The 20,077-nt window shown below is 34.3% G+C and overlaps 1 protein-coding gene across 1 annotated transcript in view; it reads right to left on the bottom strand.

Annotated features, from left to right (window-relative positions):
• LOC145252488 (vitelline envelope sperm lysin receptor-like) overlaps window positions 1-9,439 on the bottom strand; it is a 34,575-nt gene extending 25,136 nt beyond the window's left edge. Inside the window, exon 1 of the mRNA XM_080111920.1 lies at window positions 9,201-9,439. Within this exon, the coding sequence (XP_079968046.1) occupies window positions 9,201-9,216 (16 nt within the window). The 5' untranslated portion in view covers window positions 9,217-9,439. The remainder of the gene's footprint in view (window positions 1-9,200) is intronic.
• Between the last annotated feature and the right edge of the window lie 10,638 nt (window positions 9,440-20,077).

Genomic DNA, 20,077 nt, shown 5'->3' with positions numbered 1-20,077 from the left:
ACAAGTTCAACAGAAAAATTCCAGAGTTTGACAAGATACACCTGAAGAAGGTCGGAAGTTACATCGACCAAAACATTGTGAAAATCACATTCAAGATGAGAAAAGTAGTCCGATGAATCCAAATAATGCAACTTTACATTGTTGCCATCTATCTGAAATAATCTACTCCTGCTGTAACATTTAAAAAATGATTTTGTGGATATATCTGAAACATTAAGAAGCTTAATCAAATGTCCTAGTAACTTAGCACGAGGACATCCGAACCATTTTCTTGAATAATGGTGAACCATTTTCTTGAATAATAACTTGAACTATTTTCTTGAATAGCGGTGATTGAAGAAGTACTTGGTGTGATATTGATAGATCCGGGTAGTTGAAAAATTTCTGTATGGCAAAACCAACTCTACTTGTCTTCATGGCAAGTGATTTGAATACGAATCTACCGAGAAAATTATCCGTTTTGCTTGGTTGTGGCACTTTTTCTTTTTTTTTTTTTTTACATGATAGTCACCACCTATCAAGGCCCGAAGGCCACTCGAGGATAAAGGTTAATGAGTGTACGGTAGTCACTGAGGCAACAGCATATTAATAGTGATGAAAAGGGGTAAAAATGAATTATTTAAGGTGGGCGAAAGCTCAACAAGAACTTGTTTATATTGGACTTGAGGAGGACCATATTGTAGTCAATTGGAAAGCAGGCCACGGGCGGGAAGTTCTAGGAAAGAGTCTTGTTCATGGAATTTGCGTTTAGATTTAGACTCAGATAGAGAGTGGGACAAACTGTTGATGATCATTGTAGCTAGACACATTTTTTTTTTGTGAAAGTTTGATAAGGGGGGACTAAAGCTCAGACGAGAACTTGTCATGAAAATAATGATAGAGCAGAGGCAGTTTTGTAACATCTCTTTTGTGGGGAAAGAGGTTGCAGGGAAGAAAAAAGTGCATCACCTACTAGGTTTTGAAGCCAGTTTTAAACTGTCAATGCAGGATATAGTGCTCCGAGCAGCTCCTGTTCAGATATGGCAATAGTACTCCATTTTAAGACGTATCTGGCTCTTATACAGGTGGAGGATTATGTTAGGAATGAGATATCTTCTGGGGCGATAGAATGATGCAACCATTTTTCCAGCAACCTTACAAATGGATTTGATATGTCTTTCATTTCAGGTCAGGAGTAAAGGCTAGCCTCAGGAGTTTGTCAAAACAAGGAGCCTCTTTTCAATTATATTTTTACACTTGTACGTTTATTGTATTTATATTATATTTAGTATATATTTCCACCTATCTCATTCAATCCCGGGTGACGCCAGGTGTTCTAGTATATATTTGCATCTCTCATTCAATCCTGCGTTACGCCGGGTATTCTGCTAGTATATATTTCCACATATCACATTCTATCTATAAGTCTTTCGTTTCAGGTCAGGAGTAAAGTCTAGCCTCAGGAGTTTGTCAAAACAAGGAACCTCCTTTAGATGAGATTCATTCATATCAGTTATGGTCAAGTGGTGATCAGAGCATTTATGGTCATGCATTAAAATTAACTACTTTTTACCTCATTGCACCATATGCTCAAGGTTTGAGGAGAGGGACTCAGAGAGATCTTGGTCGTTTTTTGGCCTTTGAAGTGTTGCCATAGATAGCAGTGTCATTTGTGTATATACTGATATTGCCATATAGCTAGGGTTTTGTAGTGTATTGCAGTGCAATTAAAATAAAAAGAACAAAGACCTTATCAAGGCTTTATTCAACTGAATTGTACATAATTAATTTAACTGAGGTCAAAAGAATAAAAAGAATAAATAAAATAAAGAAGATCACGTAAATCATGTGAACAAGAGTTGTTTTTAATGAAATTGTAGCGACTTGCCACAAATATAAAAAGTGGCTGTACAAGGAACGTTTCAGTTGCGTGTACATCTGTTGTCCACAAATTTTCCGCGAGTACAAAGCTAGAAACTTGTCTTGTTTCACTGACGTAGCTGAAAGCACCTCACATGACAAAGCTGTTGTTTTTTTCATCCCATTGGATTATAAAGAAAGCGAATTTCAAAAATATTTCCCTAACAGTCTCTGCTGGGAACCGGTTTCAAACCTATAAAAAAGGCACTTTGTGCTAAAACCAATCAGTCGCAGTCAAAGCCAGCCAATATGCCGTAACAACCAGATTGGGTCCGACATAAAACAACCAACATAGTTTCGTACGCATCACCCATCTAAATTCTCCACATGGAAGTACTAAATCAGCGAGAATTAATATTTTCCCTTTTCTCCGTTTTGTTACACTTTTTTCATTCCAGTTTTATCAGACTCTAATTAAGAGAAAAATATACTAAGTCCTAGCAACCATACAAACAGTTACAAACATTAACTTTATGCCAAAATATGCCTTTTCAGAATATTTTTACATACTTTATTTATTCATTATCATCTTCTTGACTCGTGTGACGAATCAACACACGCACATATAAAAATACGTCAACAAAAAACAGGATTCATGATTTTTTTCTATTGTTAAATAAAACTCAAATAAAAGTCATATATTGAACTTTTAAAATCGCCTTCGCCTTAATGTTGTTTCTGACAACCTTTTTTATTTTTTGTTAGGAGTTGGGAAACATTTACCTATGCTCACATATCGACTGTGATACCAGGCATTGGTGAATGTCGACCAAACCCGCTACAAAATTATGACAAGTTTTTTTAAAATTTTAATTAAAAAAATATTTTTTAATGATGAGAAGAATAGAAATTGGAATTTGGGCTTAATTTCGGCAGCCTTCTAAATTTAGCTTTCTTTATTTTGTCCTTTAATCCTCACATTCCATTTTTTTCAGACAAAGGAAAAGAATTGCTGTTTTATAGTTGAAATCTATCCATCACACACCTATCTATGTGTAAATATTTAACTGATAAACTCTTAAACTACTAGTCATATAACTATGAAATAATAATCATTGGCTGCTTTATGACCTTGAAATAATGTTTTTTATTTTTAGCTTCTTACATCAAGCGTCTTTATGCCTTGTCTGGAGCGATTTTCATCAAAATAATGCAAAGATGAAAAGGGAGGTAATTAAGCATTTGTGAGTATTTATTGGTCAACAGTTTGGCCTTCGGGTCAAGATCAAATTGTAGTATCTGTTTTTCAGATGCTGCACTTCAATTTTTTTTTCTCTGTCAGTGGAGGAGAAATCCTTCACGACTGAGACAATTTTTATTTTTCTTCCTTTTCTCCACATTAAAAAACGACCCTGGTATCTAACTCTGTCCCGTGGGGAGACATTGTAAATAGGAACATTAGCTTTAGGAGAATTGTTCGAACATGTTTTTCCTCACATACACACACCCACATGTACGCACGCACATATGCACACACACACACACACACACATATGCACACACACACACACACACACGTATATACACATCCATGCACACACACATGCACGCTCGTGCGCGCAAAGATGCACACATTGGTGACGTCACTTCCTTTTAAGTGAAATCCAGACATGCGCAGTCAGAACACTAACCCCGGTATAAAACTCAACAACAACGTTCAACTCCCCCTTTCTTCCCTTTTGTCTTGGTTTGTCAACCAGACAAGTTCACGTCCACAGCTTGTGGCCTGAAGACACTTCCACGTGGCCAACTGCTACCATGCACGCACGGTTTTACTGAGGTCCACCCTCTCTCTCTTTCTTTTTCTACATGCTGGACTGCCATTTCTCTTTCCCCTACTTTATTCCTCTTTTTCCACGAGCGTAGTCGTCAACGAGTGAACTGAACACGTGTTCCACCTAAACCATTTATTTTCAACAAAAAATAAACGACATGTTTATTTTATTCAGCAATTGAGTTTTTTTCATTCCTTCCATTCATTTCATTATTTTCTTTTGTAGCAAGTTAAGATTATTATATCCTGGTCCACAACAGAATCCTAAAAATGTTACTCAGAAAGATTTAAAAGCATATTGACATTGTATTTAATTCTTTTCTTTTTAATGTAATTCATGACAAGTATAATCGTAAAATCTAAAAGGAAAAAAAAAAAGAATAAATATATATATCTTGTAATTTTGAATTTTTAATATAGCCGATGTAAGCAAAGCAAACGTAAAGGGGGATAACCCTGTTTATAATATATAACAAGGGAGATAACTCCTCTCTCTCTCTCTCTCTCTCTCTCTTTTTTTTTTTTTTTTTCAAAATGAAAAATTATTTTTGTTTGCGTTTTTTTTACCTAATTGGCTGTCTACCTTGTGGTACATTATGAACTAAGTTATTTTTCTTTGTGCCTTCATCAATTTGTTGGTATCCCCTAATAAGTGTGTGACCTGGTTGGAAACACCTACCATTGAACAAAGGATTTTTCTCAAGATATATTAATGAACACGATCAGACATTTTGCGTAAAAGTGTTGACTTTTCAAGTAAAATTTACGACTGTTAAAAAATTAAGTATAAATAAATTTATAGGAAATAACTTGTATTTATCTTTCCTTTTCAACACCGCTAACTTTCCATTTCTTGCGTTGCTTTCTAATACTCCCCTATATATAATAGAGGATTATAATAAGTATGTAATAATCATATAACTTTTTCTTTTTTTTAAGGATCCTGCCTTTTTTACTGAAAAAAATATATATATATATATATATGTGGGGGGGGGGGAAGAAGGGCTTGTTTAAAAAATTACAAAAAGATGCCCTTTATTAACCATAAAAATAACTTTAGCAATGGGGTGAAAATATGAGAAGAAAAATCTCTAGTTCAGAAAAAAAAAAAAATTAATTAAAAAAAATGATTACCCGTTCTATCCTATGCTATCTGATCAAGAATTTTATGTTAAACTAGCGGTGGCGCCCGGTTGTAAAATACGCTTAAATATATTTTAATGCATGCACATTTTGTATTTATCATTACGCAGTCAATTCTCTATTGAATATTATATTGTACCTAATATATAGTGCTGATTTCAAAAGTTTAAACAGAAAAATGACTTGAGTGCCATCAGCTAGAATCAATACCAAAACATTTAGAGCTCCAGGCGTGTTTACTACCAGATAGATAAAAAAGATTTAAAATGAAACCACTTCAATGAATAAATGAATTTGCGCATACGCAGAAAGAAATAGAAATATGTCAGCAAGTTGAAATGAACATTTTGCATTTCAACTTGCTGATATATGTTTGTATGCGTAATTTATCCATCCAAACAAAGATTTTAATCATCAAAAACCATCCTTGGTATATAATTACTTTTTCATTGTTATGTAACTAGTTGTTTAAGATTTTTGCGGTTAAATATTTACACACAAACACACACATACAAACATCTGTTTTATTTATATAGATTTAAATAAACCCATTCTAAAAACTAATAAAAAAAAAGCGAATATTTCCATAATATTAATGTGTAATCTATATATCTATATAAAGGGAAATTGTCTGTGTGTGTACATTTTCCTACCAAACTACTCTGTCAATTTTCAGTCTACAGACTCAAGATTTGACATAAGGGGGATTGAGATTTGGGAAAATGTTTTTAATTTGTTTTTGGCCAGAAATTTGGCTGTCAAAAGTTTAATGATTTGACCTTTGAAAACTCTACCAAACTCCTCCGCCAATTTTGGGTCTAAACACTTGAAATTTTAGATCTAGGTTACTTGGACATGGATCAAACTTTTTAATTTGATTTGAGCCCAAAACAATAAATGTTAAGGGGTCAAAATTAGGGTAAAAGTTAAAATAAATTTGACCTTTGCGGTCTCTACCAAATTATTCAGCCAATTTTGGGTCTAAGCATTTGAAATTTTACATATTTACCTATTCAGACATGCAGCAAGCTTTTTAATCAGTTTTTGGGCGAAAATTTGGCTGCCAAGAGGTCAAAGTTGAAAAAGTTGACCTTTGCAGACTCTACCAAACTCCTCCACCAATTTTGAGTCTAAACACTTGAAATTTAGATGTAGGTTACCTGGACATCAGTCAAACTTTTTAATATATATATATATACATTTGCACATAAAGTTATGAACAATACATAGGGTCTGAGCAAAGCCGGGCTGAACTGCTAGCTGAAGAATAAAATAGAATTTCATTTTTATTTTCCAGTGACAGTATGGGGGCAAAGAATAAAATTTTACCAAATATACTATTCAATATAATCATATATTTGTAAAATAGAAAATGTTAACTCCAGATAAAAATATAGAAACTACAAATGAAGCATCGATGAAGTACAACCCAAAACAAAACATAAAAAAAAAAGAATTTGCAATGACAAATAACACCTTCCCTGAAAGCTCATCTTTCACATTCCCCAGCTTAACATTCACAAGCAACATGAATTGGAACAAATATATTAAGGACATTGACAAGGCTGTTGCAAAGAAAGCAGGCTCCCACTACCAGGCTAGAAAATTAATCACACCTAAGAATATCCTGTATCTCTAGAAATCCACCATTCGCCCATGCATGGAGTATTGTTGCCACATCTAGACTGGTGCATCTACCACATCTTTCCCTCTAAGACAGGGTCCAAAAAGAGTCTCAAATTTAATACGTCCTGCACTCCTGCACTATCAGCCAAGTTCCAATATCTTTCTCATCGCCACAATGCTGCATCCTTATGCCTGTTTTATGAGTACTTTAATGAAATGTGCTCTGACAAACTCATAGCACTTGTGTTTCCATCGACGTACATAATCCTGACTAACCCAACAAACAGCAAAATTCCACTCTTTCACTGTTGAAGTCCCTAGAAGCCAGAAAGCCTTGTACTCTAATAGTTTCTTCCTTTGGACTGCTAGACTTTGGAATTCCTTCCCTGTTTCCTGCTTCTCTGATTCTACTAACCTGCAAAAGTTTAAATGTAACGTGAGCAGATATCTCGCTACTCAACTCCCCACATACAGGAGTTGTAGACATGATCCCAAATAGAAACCTCTTACGTACAAGTGGCAATATGCCTTGTTTGGAGCGAAAAGAAGGAAAAAGAAAATTAGAAACAATTGAAGAATGTCATGTAATTCACTTACATTTAACCCAAATTCTCGATAAAATTGATTGTTGACACACCGGTTCTCACCAGATCACCAAAGTTAAGCAACGTTGAGCCTGGCCAGTGGAGCATAAAAACGTAACATGCGACTGCAGCCGAGTTTGTAGTGTAATTCAAATCTTGTCCGTAGCTGAATACTTAATGCTTCCTTAGGGCTATCAAGGGTATTTTTTACCGTGACGCCATCACTAGATGGAGTGCCTACCATGGCTTAAGAGAGGCCCATCTATCCTCAAGAGAAGGATAGACTGCACCAGTTTCCCAACCTGGTATTTTACCTCGCGGAACATACAGCGTCTCGCCTTCCCAAATGGTTACCCATCTGGTACTGGCGAGGCTCAACGTTGCTTAACTTCGGTGATCTAGCGAGAACCGGTGTGTCAATGTGATTGTGCCGTATCATGTGATTGTACTAGAGCGGTGACCATTTGGAAAGGCTAGGCGTTGTATGTACCTTCTGGGAAGGTTGGGTGTGGGGCCAGAACCCTCACCCTGAAAAAAGAACTCCTTCTATGAAAGCATCTACAAAGTTGTGGATGGCTTATGCCCTCCAGAAGCTAAAGGGTATATTATGTTGTGTTAATAAACTTCTAAATTACTTTTTAATGCCTTGAAAGTCTATCTTTGATTTTATGTTTAAATCGCTGGCGGCCATATACTTTTTAATAATTTTTTTTTTTTTATTGCGCTAAAAATAACTTTACTTTTTTTTTTAAATATTATACATAAAAACAACTATTCTTATATAAAAATTAAACTTTTAACATTCTTTTTATATATTAAAAAAAAGTTTTAATGAAATTCAACTAATGTGAAAGCAAAAATTAAGAAGTTAAACTTAAGTTGAAAACTTAACAATTTTGGACAAACAAAAAAAAATGTCCGTCATCTAGAAAAGATTTTAATAAACGTTCAAATTGATATGGTTTAAATTTGAATAAAAGTTCAAATTTATATAGTTTAAATTTGAATAAAAGTTCAAATTTATATAGTTTAAATTTGAATGAAAGTTCAAATTTATATGGTTTAAATTTGAATAAAAGTTCAAATTTATATAGTTTATATTTTAATAAAAGTTCAAATTTATATAGTTTAAATTTGAATAAAAGTTCAAATTTATATGGTTTATAACAAAAAAATATGCGTTTGGTCTGAAATGATGGTGAGATCTAAGCCAACTGATGAGATTATTTTTGTAAACTAGAGTCCGTATTCTAAAATTGAACCCCCGATTTACAATTACAAAAATAAACAGTTTTTTTTCTAAATTAGCGGCGCAAATGAACTTAATACTCCACGTTGACATATAAACTTTCATTTAAATCAAAAATTACTTTTCAATTAACAATAAGAGATTTGAAAGTAATTTTGAAGCCTTTAAACTAAAAGATAGAAAACATCTTAGGTGATTTTACCAGAATAGCTAACAAAGAAAACAAAAAGGGTGTGAAAAAATAAATACACAATAAATAAATGTTACCAAAGGCAAGCTAAGTAACTCTTCTACCTACCTGAATAACTTATTCTAAATGTTTTTTACTAAAAAATAAAGAAAAGAAGTGTAAACGCCTATCGAGTTAGAACGAAAAACAAAATGGTGGTCTCATTAAGTCCATAGTCAAGTCTTGATAATCGCTCAAAATCGAAAATTAAATAAAATACATTACATTTTTGCAGTAATGGTGGCATTTATTGGATGGATTTCTATCAGTATTTTGTTTAATTTTCGATTTTTGAGCGATTATTGAAGTTCGACTACGGCTCGAATGATATCCCTATTTTATTTTTAGTGTTTTGTTCTAACTAAACAGGCCTCAAACTACCCCTATTAAAAAAAATCAAAATAAGTTAAAATAGAAAAATACTTATCTGGGCAGGTAGGAAAGTAACTTAGCTTGCCTTTGGTAACAATTATTTGTTACATATTTATTTTTTATCACCTTTTTAGCTTTGCTGGCTATTCTGGATAATGACCACATTTTCAAAATAATTTAGAATAAAAGCATATAGCCTCAAATCGTTCGTCTTTTGTGCCTTTAAACCAAACAGTCTTTCTCAGGGTGGCGCCACTAATCTAAGAAAGAACCAAATATACATTTTATCACATACTAATTATGAAAAAAAAAAAAAAAAGTTACCTCTTCGTGAAAACATTGTAGCCGTGGCCGCTGATCTTTTGCGAATGTGTGACTCTTTCTCAGCCAACCGTTTTGTTCAGTTTATTTCTTTTGGTTGTTGTTTCGCTTTGATCGGATGTTTACTTTTCAATCTGACTTTTTATTTGGAAGAAACTGACAGCGTAACTATAAATCAATTAAAATCTACGTTTTCAACGGATCGTGTTATGATTTCATAGCATTTTTCTTAATAAAAAAAATATATTATTAGCAGTTGTACTTGGCGCTGAATAGTAATGATGTCAAAGGTAATAATGATAAAAAAAAAAACGAAGGAGAAAGAATGGGACAAATTAAAATCGGATTTGTTTTAATTAATCAGTTTCAAAATTTTACTATTTAATCATCATCACCATTATCACCATCAGCATCATCAATTAAAAAAAATGTGTTCACCTTAAACGAGGCATATTGCCACAACGTAAAGGGTTACTATTTTGTGATTGTGCCTAACAGGGGACTGTGGGGATCTTTTTTTATGTGGAAATAGCTCCAGGCAAGGTGTGAAGCCACTTTATGAAGGAGATAACAAGAAGCTGATTATTGCAAAGACAGGAGATACCTATTGATCTTAGTCTTGAAAAGACCAAGGCTATAGACTGAGGAAAACAATTAGCAGAAAGAGAGTTCCACAAGCTTGCAGTTCTTGGAAAGAAGCTACTGGAATGGGAAGCTGTATTACAATGAGGTATTAAAACAGTGAATTGATGGAGGTCACTAGATCAACAAGTTAAACGATCCAGAACAAAAGAAGCGGGGAATAGACAATTAGGACAATAATGTTATTTATAGAAAAAATCTGAGACTTGCAAATTCACTTCTATAAGATAGATAGATAGATAGATAGATAGATAGATAGATAGATAGATAGATAGATACGGAGAGAAAGAGGGGGTGGCAGAAAAGAAGAAAGAGTGGGGCCAATTAAATTATAGATATGTTTCTGCAATTGATCAAGAATCCTAAATTAAGACAGAGATTTATATATAGTTATAGGTAGGAGGAAAACAGTCAGCATAAAGAATTCCACGAGTCTGTGGTTCTTAGAAAGAAACTACTAGAATAGGAAGCTGTATTACAATGAGGTATAAAAACAGTGAATGGATGGAGATCATTAGAACTGGAACTAAAGATGACAATTCTGAAGGACAATAATGTTATTTATAGAAAAGACTGAGACTAGCAACATCACTTCTATAAGAGAGAGAGAGAGAGAGAGAGAGTAGCAGAAAAGAAAGAGTGGGATCAATTAAATTACAGATACGTTTCTGCAATTGGTCAAGAATTCTCAAATAAGGCAGATTCATCAACTCAAATATGACACCAATACTCTATACATGTAGATTTGTGAATATAAAGAATAACCTCAGGTGTGAGAAAGTGTTTAGAGCGAACAGACTTTATGCAAATCAGAAAAAGCAATGGATTTAATATATGAACTGCAAGATTTGATGAAAAGAAAGACCACTTTAAACTTTTCCTGCATGTGTATTCGTTCGTCTTTAATATATATACACGGAAGCAGGAAATCGGAAGTCCAAGATATAAACTGAAAATTTTAAACGGTCCGACATAACCCCCCCCCCCCGCCCGTCAAAATTTCCAACCTATAAGAAATAATATTATAATAATAATTATAGCATTTTGATTCTGAAGAAAACAGGTTTAAGCGTCTTTGAATTAAGGGTTTGTTTGTTTGTTTTTTGTTTTTTGATAATGAAACTTAAAGAATTCTACTAAATCTATACATTTTTTGAGCTGGAACAAAAGAAAGCAGACAATTCTGAAGAACTCATGACATGATAGTATTTATAGAAAAGACTAAGCAAAATCACATCTGTGAGAGAGAGGTGGCAGTGAAGATAGAGTGAGGGGCCAATTAAATTGCAGATACGTTCCTGCAATTTATCAAGGACCTACGAATGGGACAGAGATTTACCAGCCCAAATATGACAACAAAACTCAATACATGGTTTGATAGTAGATTTGTACAGATAGAGAATAGCCTCAAGTGTGAGAAAGTGTTGAGAATGATAGAGAAAACCTACTTTAGAAGAAACAGAAAAAGCAATGGATCTAATATATGTGACCTCCAAGAAAGATTTGATGAGAAAGAAAGACCAAGAAGTTTCAGGGTTGATTTTTCCTCAACATCAGAGTCATCCATGAGAATGTCAGAATGAAAAGGGACACACCTACGATTGAAAGGCACAAGCTGAATCTTAACATGGTTTAAATGAAACAAGCCATTTTATCAAGTGCAATAGTCCTACCTTCTTCCGAATTATTCATAAACCAACAGATACGCTCAATTACAACAGTTAAAAGCCACAAAAGCATCACTAAAGAAACACAGATTTTCCAGAAAATCAACAAGCTTGCCGTTGACCAACTTTTCAAAAACTTTGCTAATAAAAGACAGAAGACTAACAAGACGATATTTAGTTGGGTCAGATATGTTCATATTTACAGAGACACTATGTAGGGAGTTGAGCAGCGAGATAATTTCATATTATATTTAAACTTTTGCATGTCAGTGCAGGCAGAGAAGTAGGAAACTATTATTAGAGAAGAAAGCTTTCCAGCATCTAAGGACGTCAACAGTGAAGGGGTGGGATTTTGTTAGGTTAGTAGAGAATACATACGCTGAGGGGTTACAAGTGTTATGCGTTCATCAGAGCACATTCTATTAAAGTACTTGTAAAACAGACACAGGGATACAACATTGCGGTGATGGGACAGAGGTTGGAGCTTGGACGACATTTGGAACCCTGTCTAAAACTGATATGTCTAGTGGTAGATGCACCAGCCCAGATGGGGCAACAATACTTCATGCATGGGCGAATAGTGCTTTTGTAAAACTGTAGGATACTCTCTGGTGTGAGTAATTTTTCTTGCACGGTAGGAGGAGTTCACCTTTGCAGCAGCTTTGGCAATGTCCTCATTGTATTTGTTCGATCATCATCATCATCATCATTTTAACATTCATTTTACATGCTGACATGTATTGGAGAGGTTTTAAAAATTGATTTCCAAACTGACCAGGTTTTTATTTATTCCTCTTTCTCTCAAAATTTACCCTTTATCACCGCTCCCTTGGCCTTCCCCTGCTACCTCAACTAAGGTTCAAAAGAGAGCTTCAGCCTCTGTCCCATCGACAAAATGTTGCATCCCTCTACCTGTTCTACAAGTACTTTAACGGTGAATGCTCCGACGAACTGCAAGCACTTGTACCCCCTCAACACAAATACCCCCGACAAACCCAACAAGCAGCAAAATCCCACCCCCTTCACAGTAGAGATCCCTAGATGTAAGAGAGCTTTCTACTCCAGTAGTTTCTTCTCCAGAACTGCTAGACTTTAGAATTCCCTTCCGGGTCCCTGCTTCCCCAACTCTACTGATATGCAGAAGTTCAAGTGTAACGTGAATCGACATCTTGCTGCCCAACTCCCTACATAGTACCCCTGTAGCTTATGTCCCTGATAGTAGCCCCCTACATCAGATCTTAGCTTGCTCACATTACACATCCATCATATCATTTTCAGAACTTGTGCAGAATTTGAACCAGGCGTAACCAACTGCTGGCTGCTCGGAACATGACGTTAACTGTCGGCTTTTGGTGAGCGTTGCTAATTATCAAAGTATAACAACGATACTCAAAGAAAATACTGAAGAGAACATTTAAATATAATAAAATCCCCGGAATATATATATATATATATATATATACATATATATATATAAATTCATATTCCTGTCTGTTTGTTTGTTTATTTGTTCACAATTTGATTAATATATACAAAACGTGTCTTGCTTTAATCTTTCATTTATTTCTATATATAGTATTATGCTTGCAAAAATATACAATTAAGAGATCATCTTATTTGCATATGACATTAAGAAAATTCGGTTTTATTAAATAGCGGTATCTTAGTTAACGTTTTTAGCGTGAGAATTATTTTAAGTATTCTATTTAAAATTGTTATTTAATAAATTTTAAACAACAATTATATTGATAATATATTTAATTTAATTTATTTTGAAATTAATATTTCCAACAGCAACCTTTTTTTTTTAAACGTTTTTAAAAGTTAGTTGCCCCTAGATGCTATGCATGAAAAAAAAAAACGTTCACCAAATATCATTTGGTAATTTCATTAAGTTTCTATCTGGAAAAATAATTCTGTGTAGATAGAAAAATGTTTGGCTTTTATTGTTTTTTAAAAATATTCAAACAACAAAAAAAAAACACTTATGAAAAAAACGGAAAACATTTCATTTGCTTGTTTTATTTCATTGCTTAAACGGCAATACAGAAATCGGTGAATTTTTACCATGTAATCCAGCGTCGTTTAATACCTAAAAAAATGAAGATTTACTGCCACCCCTCTAAATTCCACAATTTACACTTTTTTCTTTTTTCGCATTAATTTCATCGATTACAAGCTTAATTTTCTAATTAAAAAGGTAACTTTATATGACGTGACCCAACAGCGTTTAACCCCTCCAAAAATGGTGATCTACTTTTTTTTCAGTCTAATACATTTAAACAGCCTTTATAAATATTATGAGAGAAGAAATTTTGAAAAAGAAAAATAATAACATGTTATAGTGGGGGATCACTTTTCTATATAAATTTAACGTAAAATGAGCACCCAATTTTTGGCCACCAAACGTTCAACGAGACATGTTACCTCTACCATTTTTTCAAGTTTGGCGAGTGAGAGGGGAGGGCAAAATCTGACAAATACCATGTTTTTTTCTGATGGGGGGGGGGATTACATTGGAAACATAAAGTAACGATAAATTTAATTATTTTTTATGAGACAGTTCTCTACTTTCACCAAACAATTTAATAAACAAAACAAACCCCAAAATATGAAAAATTCAATTTTTTTTTTTTGGGGGGGGGGGTTACATTAGAAATATAAAATGACAAATAAAAAGCAAATCGAAAAGCTACCCCTAAAAAAAGCAAATCGAAAATTTTCTTTATTTACAAAAAAAAAAAAAGCCAGTAAAAAAAGTGCCCTTACAAAAAATAAAGATAAATGTATAGTGTAGTGGCGTAAATTATTTGACAGACAAAAAATTATAAAAACTATTTATTTTATATAAAAGGCTGAAATTAAACAAAAAAAATTCATTTCTATGTTTTTTTTATCCTTTTTTATTAGACTAAATGCGTACACCTTACATGTTTAAAATTTGGCCTTTTTTTTAGTTTTGACAGATTGGCCTTTTTAAGGCCGAATTCGGCCTTATTTATGCTCTTTCATTACAAAAAAAATATGGCGGCCAAAAACATAGTTCATGAAAGAGCTTAAAAAGGCTAAAACCTTAGAAAGGCCAAATTTTAAAAGTAATATAGCGGCCTCAAATAATAATATAAATGATAAAAAAATAATAAAAATTAAATTTTTTTTTTCTGATTTTATTTCAGCCTTTGGTCTAACAATGTGTTTTATATAAAAATAAATAGTTTTTTATATTTTTTTGTCTGGCAAATAATTTACGTTGCTAAACTACACATTTACCAAAATAAAAAATAAACGCATACATTAATGTTTATAAACGTTATTTTTTTAGGTTCACAAAATCGTGAGTTTTCTTAGGACAGTGATCCCTTCTGCCGAAATATCTGGTGGAGAGGGTATCAGATACTTCTTTTTTGGAGGGGGGGGGATTACATTTACATGTCTTTATCTGTTCTTTTATTTTTGAAATTGTTGTTGGGGTATCCATGTTACCCATGATGAAAATGATTAGTGTAGCAAGTGTGTTTCGAACGGAACTTCATGTCAACCCAGGCAACGCCAGGTACCCATGCTAGTATATATATATATATATATATATATATATATATTCAGAAATTGTTATAGTAGGTCATTGTTTATATATATATAAAATAAAAAATTACAATTAAATTTACCAAAATGATCCAAGATGGTAAAACTAAAGTATATTATAAATATGATGAGGAGGAAAGTATTTCTTTGAAACTCCGCGGGTTAAGGACTATCCACTTACTAAGTGTTTCCTTTTCAGGTTAAATGTTTTTAACTCTTTTTCAAAGCGTTTTTTAACATGTTTCATTAACTATTTGCTCTTATTTATATATATATATATATATATATATATATATATATATATATATATATATATATATATATATATATATAGTCATCCACATACAGTACTGTTTCGCTGTTTCACAGCTCATCAGTGCGGCTAGACAGGCAACTACCTCAAGCCAGGATTGAAACCCAACCGTTTGTACGGCAGTCAAGGCTCCTAACCATTACGCTATTGGCGGCTGCTTGAACGAGTAGTGAGTTTAACGATGTTTTGATATCGTTCGAAATACCTCCGCTCGATTTGTTTACACAAAGAGCGTCGCTTATATGCTAATGGTAATGACAAAAGTATAAAAGAAACAATGACCTACCATAACAATTTCTGTTTTATTCTTGTAACAAATTTTTTTAATTGAAAAAATAAAGAAGTTAGTTGTATTTTTTTTTAACCAATTTGATTTGGTCAAACAAAATTGGACACGTCTAATAAGAAAACCAATTATTTTTTGTGTTTTTCAGAATTTTTTAAACAAAAGTTTTAAAAAAAGCGCTTTTTTATGTGTTTTTCATGCATTATTTTTTTTTTTAATATTTTTTGTTTATTTTTGTAACTAATATAAAGTAAACTTTTGTTATTTTCCTTCTTTTTTTTTTTTTTTTTTTTTTTTTTTTTCATGAACATTTTTTCCCTGTAGAGTGGGGCTGGGCAACCGATTTTAAATATTAAATTAAATTAAGACAGCCGGAATATTTCCATAGGATTAGGTAGACTTTTCTATGGTCACACCAGACAATGTCAAAGTGGAGTGAGAAGAGACAGCGGATGTGGAAGGAACTTTGCCGGGTAGCTTTCCGATGTATGGTTTAAGATGGAGACAAAAGGGTCATTACCAAATTTCTATCTTCACATAAACTCGAAAAGATAAATGCCGAGAAGCTGCCGGCTGTTTGCATTGATTTTTGTTTTTTTCCAATATTTTCCCGAAAGATCGTCTGCTCCTTTGCCGTGCATTGATCAGTGTCTGACTTTAGATTACAGTCAAACCCCGAGCAAAGCTGAGCGGACATGGACAGTTAGTTACGTCTGATTCAAATTCTACACAAGTACCTCATTTTCCCTCCACTCTATCTGTGCCTAAATCTAAATGAAAATTCCAGCAAGAAGCTTTTTTCCAAGAACTACCGGCCTGTGAAACACTGTTTCATTGGTTTGCTTCCCGGATGACTACAGCATGGTAGCCTTCAAGTCTAATGTAAACAAGTCCTTGTTGAACTGTCTTCTTAAATAAGCAAATTGTACTCAATTTACACCATTAACAATTATTACACTACCACTTTACATTCATTAACCCTTACCCTTGAGTGGCCTTTGGGTCTTGATAAGTGGTGACTCCTTTGTAAAAAAAGTATCATCTCCCTTCATGCAACCTCATGTTCTCAACACTCCTCATCAAATAATTTCAAAGGTAATAATGGCACAAAATACGAAAAAATGACACAAACCAAAAACAAACATTTTAATTAAACATCAAAAGCTGGATATCCTGAATTATAAAACTGTGATTGCTGTTTTGATAAATTTCTGTACGCTGAATCTTGCTAAACTCGGGAATCTGTACGGAATTTCAAACTCATGGCACAATGGACAAAAGTGCTAAATAATTATCAGTTTTAAGCGACAGTCTTCTAGAGGTTGAAGGTTCAATCCTCATTGTGGGCGATACAAAGAATACAATTATAGATTACTAAAGTATTGGCTGATAGAACGAGAACAAGCTAACCCTGTGGATTAAATAAAATTTCCATTTGTAATGTGATACAGATTTCCTGAATTTGACAAGAGACATCCAGAGAAGGTCAGAGGTTACATACCTACATAAATTTTGTGAAAATAATATATAACATGAGAAGAGTAGTTTGAATAATGTAAATGAAAACATATTTTCAATCGTTATCTAAAAAATTACAAACCATAATATTTTTCTGGATTTTTGAGATGAGGATTGGTTATTCGTATTATTTGGATTCATCGGACTACTGCTCTCATCTCGAGTGTTATTTTCACAATGTTTCAGCCGATGTAACTTCTGACCTTCTTCAGGTGTATTTTGTCGAATTTGGGAATGTTTCTGTTGAACTCCGGAATTTGGACGGAATTTCAGACAAAACTCTTTATTTACTTTAGAGAGGTAGCATGCTCTTGTTCTGTCAGCCATGACCAGATAGAGGACCTAAGTGATTCACAATTGTATTTTTAGTTTGTTTTTTTTGTAAAAGGCGATATTCTCCTGAAGGTTGAAGGTTCAATTCTCAGTATGAGAGACCGAAAAATACAATTGCAAATTACTTAGGACCTCTAATCAGTCATGCTACCCCCACAGAGTAAATACAGAGTTCCATTTAAAATTGCATTCAGATTTCTGAGTTCGACAAGATACACCTGAAAAAGGTCGGAGGTTACATCGGTTGAAATGTTGTGAAAATGACACTCAAGATGAGAACAGTAGTTCAATGAATCCAAATAATACGAAAACATAATAAGTTTATCATTTTTTTTTTTTTTTTACACAGGCATCACCACATTATCAAGGCCAAGAGGCCACTCGAGGATAAGAGTTAAAGAGTGTACAGTAGAAATTGGACAATATAGTAATCATTAGTAATGGAAATTCGGTAAATTTGATAACTTATATGGAACGGCTCATCAAGAACTTGTTTACATTAGACTTGAAGACAACCATATTGTAGTCAGCCGGAAAGCAGGAAAACGGAAGACAATTCCACATGCATGCAGTTCTAAGAAAGAAGCTTTGTTCATGGAATCTACATTTAGGTTTGTGCACAGATAAAGAGTAGGGGAAATTATTGATAGTGTTTTCAGCTAGACGCGTGTTTCTTATGAAAGTTTAGCGAGGGGGGATCATAGACTGAAGCTCAGTCGAACACTTTCCATGAAAATAACGATACATCAGAGACAAACTCGCAACATCTCTTCTGTGAGATCGAGGTTGCAGCGAAGAGAAAAGGACATCTCCTACGAGGCTACAAAGTCTATTTTGAACTCTATCAAGGCAGGACAAGTCCTTTCTAGCAGCTCCTGCCCAGATGTGGCAACAGTATTCCATCCTTGAACGTACCTGGCTCTTATATAGATAGAGAATTGCATCAGCAGTGAGATATCTACTGGATCGATAGAAAGACCCCACCATTTTTCCAGCGGTCTTGGCAACAGATTTGATGTACGTATTCCATTTAAGATCAGGAGTAACGGTCAAGCCCAGAAGCTTGTCAAAACTTGAGGCCTCCTGAAGACGAGAGCCATTCATTTCAATTGATGCCAGATGTGGATCTGAGCGTTGATGATGTAAAGAGAGCATTTTTCACAACTAAAATGAAAAAAACTGCCTATCTATGTCTTTTTTTAAAATAACAACCAATAAGAATTTTTTTAGTGAATATCACTCCAGACAATGCATGAAACCACTTAATGTAATACCATATCAAAATCAATGATAAATGTTAGATGGAATAGATTCTGACCTAGAAAACAGCAATTCTTCCCTCTTTGTCAGAAACATTGCTCATGGAATATGAGGACTATGGAGTAAAATAATGGAAGCAAAAGTTATGCAACTGTCGAAAGTAAACCTAAGATCCACTTTTACAGCATACTTTTCTATTCTTATTGTGAAATTTAAAATTTTAGTTATTTTTAATTTAAAAAGGAAATGAAAGAGATGCTTCGACGAACATGAAGTTCTTCCAATCCCCCAATCTGAGAAACTAAAAACATCAGATAAATTCAGGTAACTTGATTATGCAGTATATATATATATATAGATGGTGGTGATTAGGCTGGATTTGGTGTAGTGGGAGGTCATGTTGTGATGTTCTCGACGTATGACCAAATGTCCAGTGGGTTCAGGTTGGAGAAGTAGGGGAGGGGGTCAGTGAGAGAATGATACAAAGTCGTAACACTCCTTCTGAAGCTAATCCTGGGTCTCTTTGGATTGGGGGGGGGGGCTGGTGCCGAGTTCTGCTGACACACCTAGAGTCTGCCAGCGGCCATCTGATTGTACCAGGGGATCACCATACTCTCCAGTACATCCAGGTACACTTTGGTGTTGACTTTCAAGCCAACTTAGAAAATGTGAGGTGGCATGATGTGGCCCTCACTTGAAACTACACTAAAGACCATAACCGTGGCCGGAAACTTTATTTTTATCACCCTAGACTCATCCCTGTTATTAATGGCAATCCAGTGATGCATTTTGAGGGTGCTGGCAATGGTTCTGTTGTCATAATTTGGATTGGTAAAGAGCATGAGTTGTATAGCGGCGCATCTCCATTGAACATTGTGTCACTTTCAGACATTGTAGAAAGCTCCTCTCGCTCTTGGGATTTGTGCACAACTGGCCAACTAGTGGATGGTCTGCAACAAAAAAAAAAAACGGTTTTCATCAAATGGAAATGGAATCATGTCGTCTTTTCTAGGGCGACAATTTTATCATTCCACCCTGTAGAAAGTACACCCAAGGTCCACTTCCTACTCCATAGCCCTAGAGCCCCTGGAGGGGCATAGGCCATCTACAACTTTTGTAGCGAGGAGTTCTTTTTACAGGGTGAGGGTGCTGGTCCCACGCCCAACCTTCCCAAAAGGTACATACAGCGCCTAGCCTTCCCAAATGGTCACCCATCTGGTACTGGCCAGGCTCAACGTTGCTTAACTTTGGTGATCTGGCAAGAACCGGTGTGTCAATG

This window comes from Euprymna scolopes, chromosome 29 (assembly GCF_053919585.1).
Source record: "Euprymna scolopes isolate OS-2025 chromosome 29, ASM5391958v1, whole genome shotgun sequence".
Lineage (NCBI taxonomy): Eukaryota > Metazoa > Mollusca > Cephalopoda > Sepiida > Sepiolidae > Euprymna > Euprymna scolopes.
The sequence above is the reverse complement of the archived record's forward strand: the minus strand, read 5'-3'. Positions and strand labels throughout refer to the sequence as shown.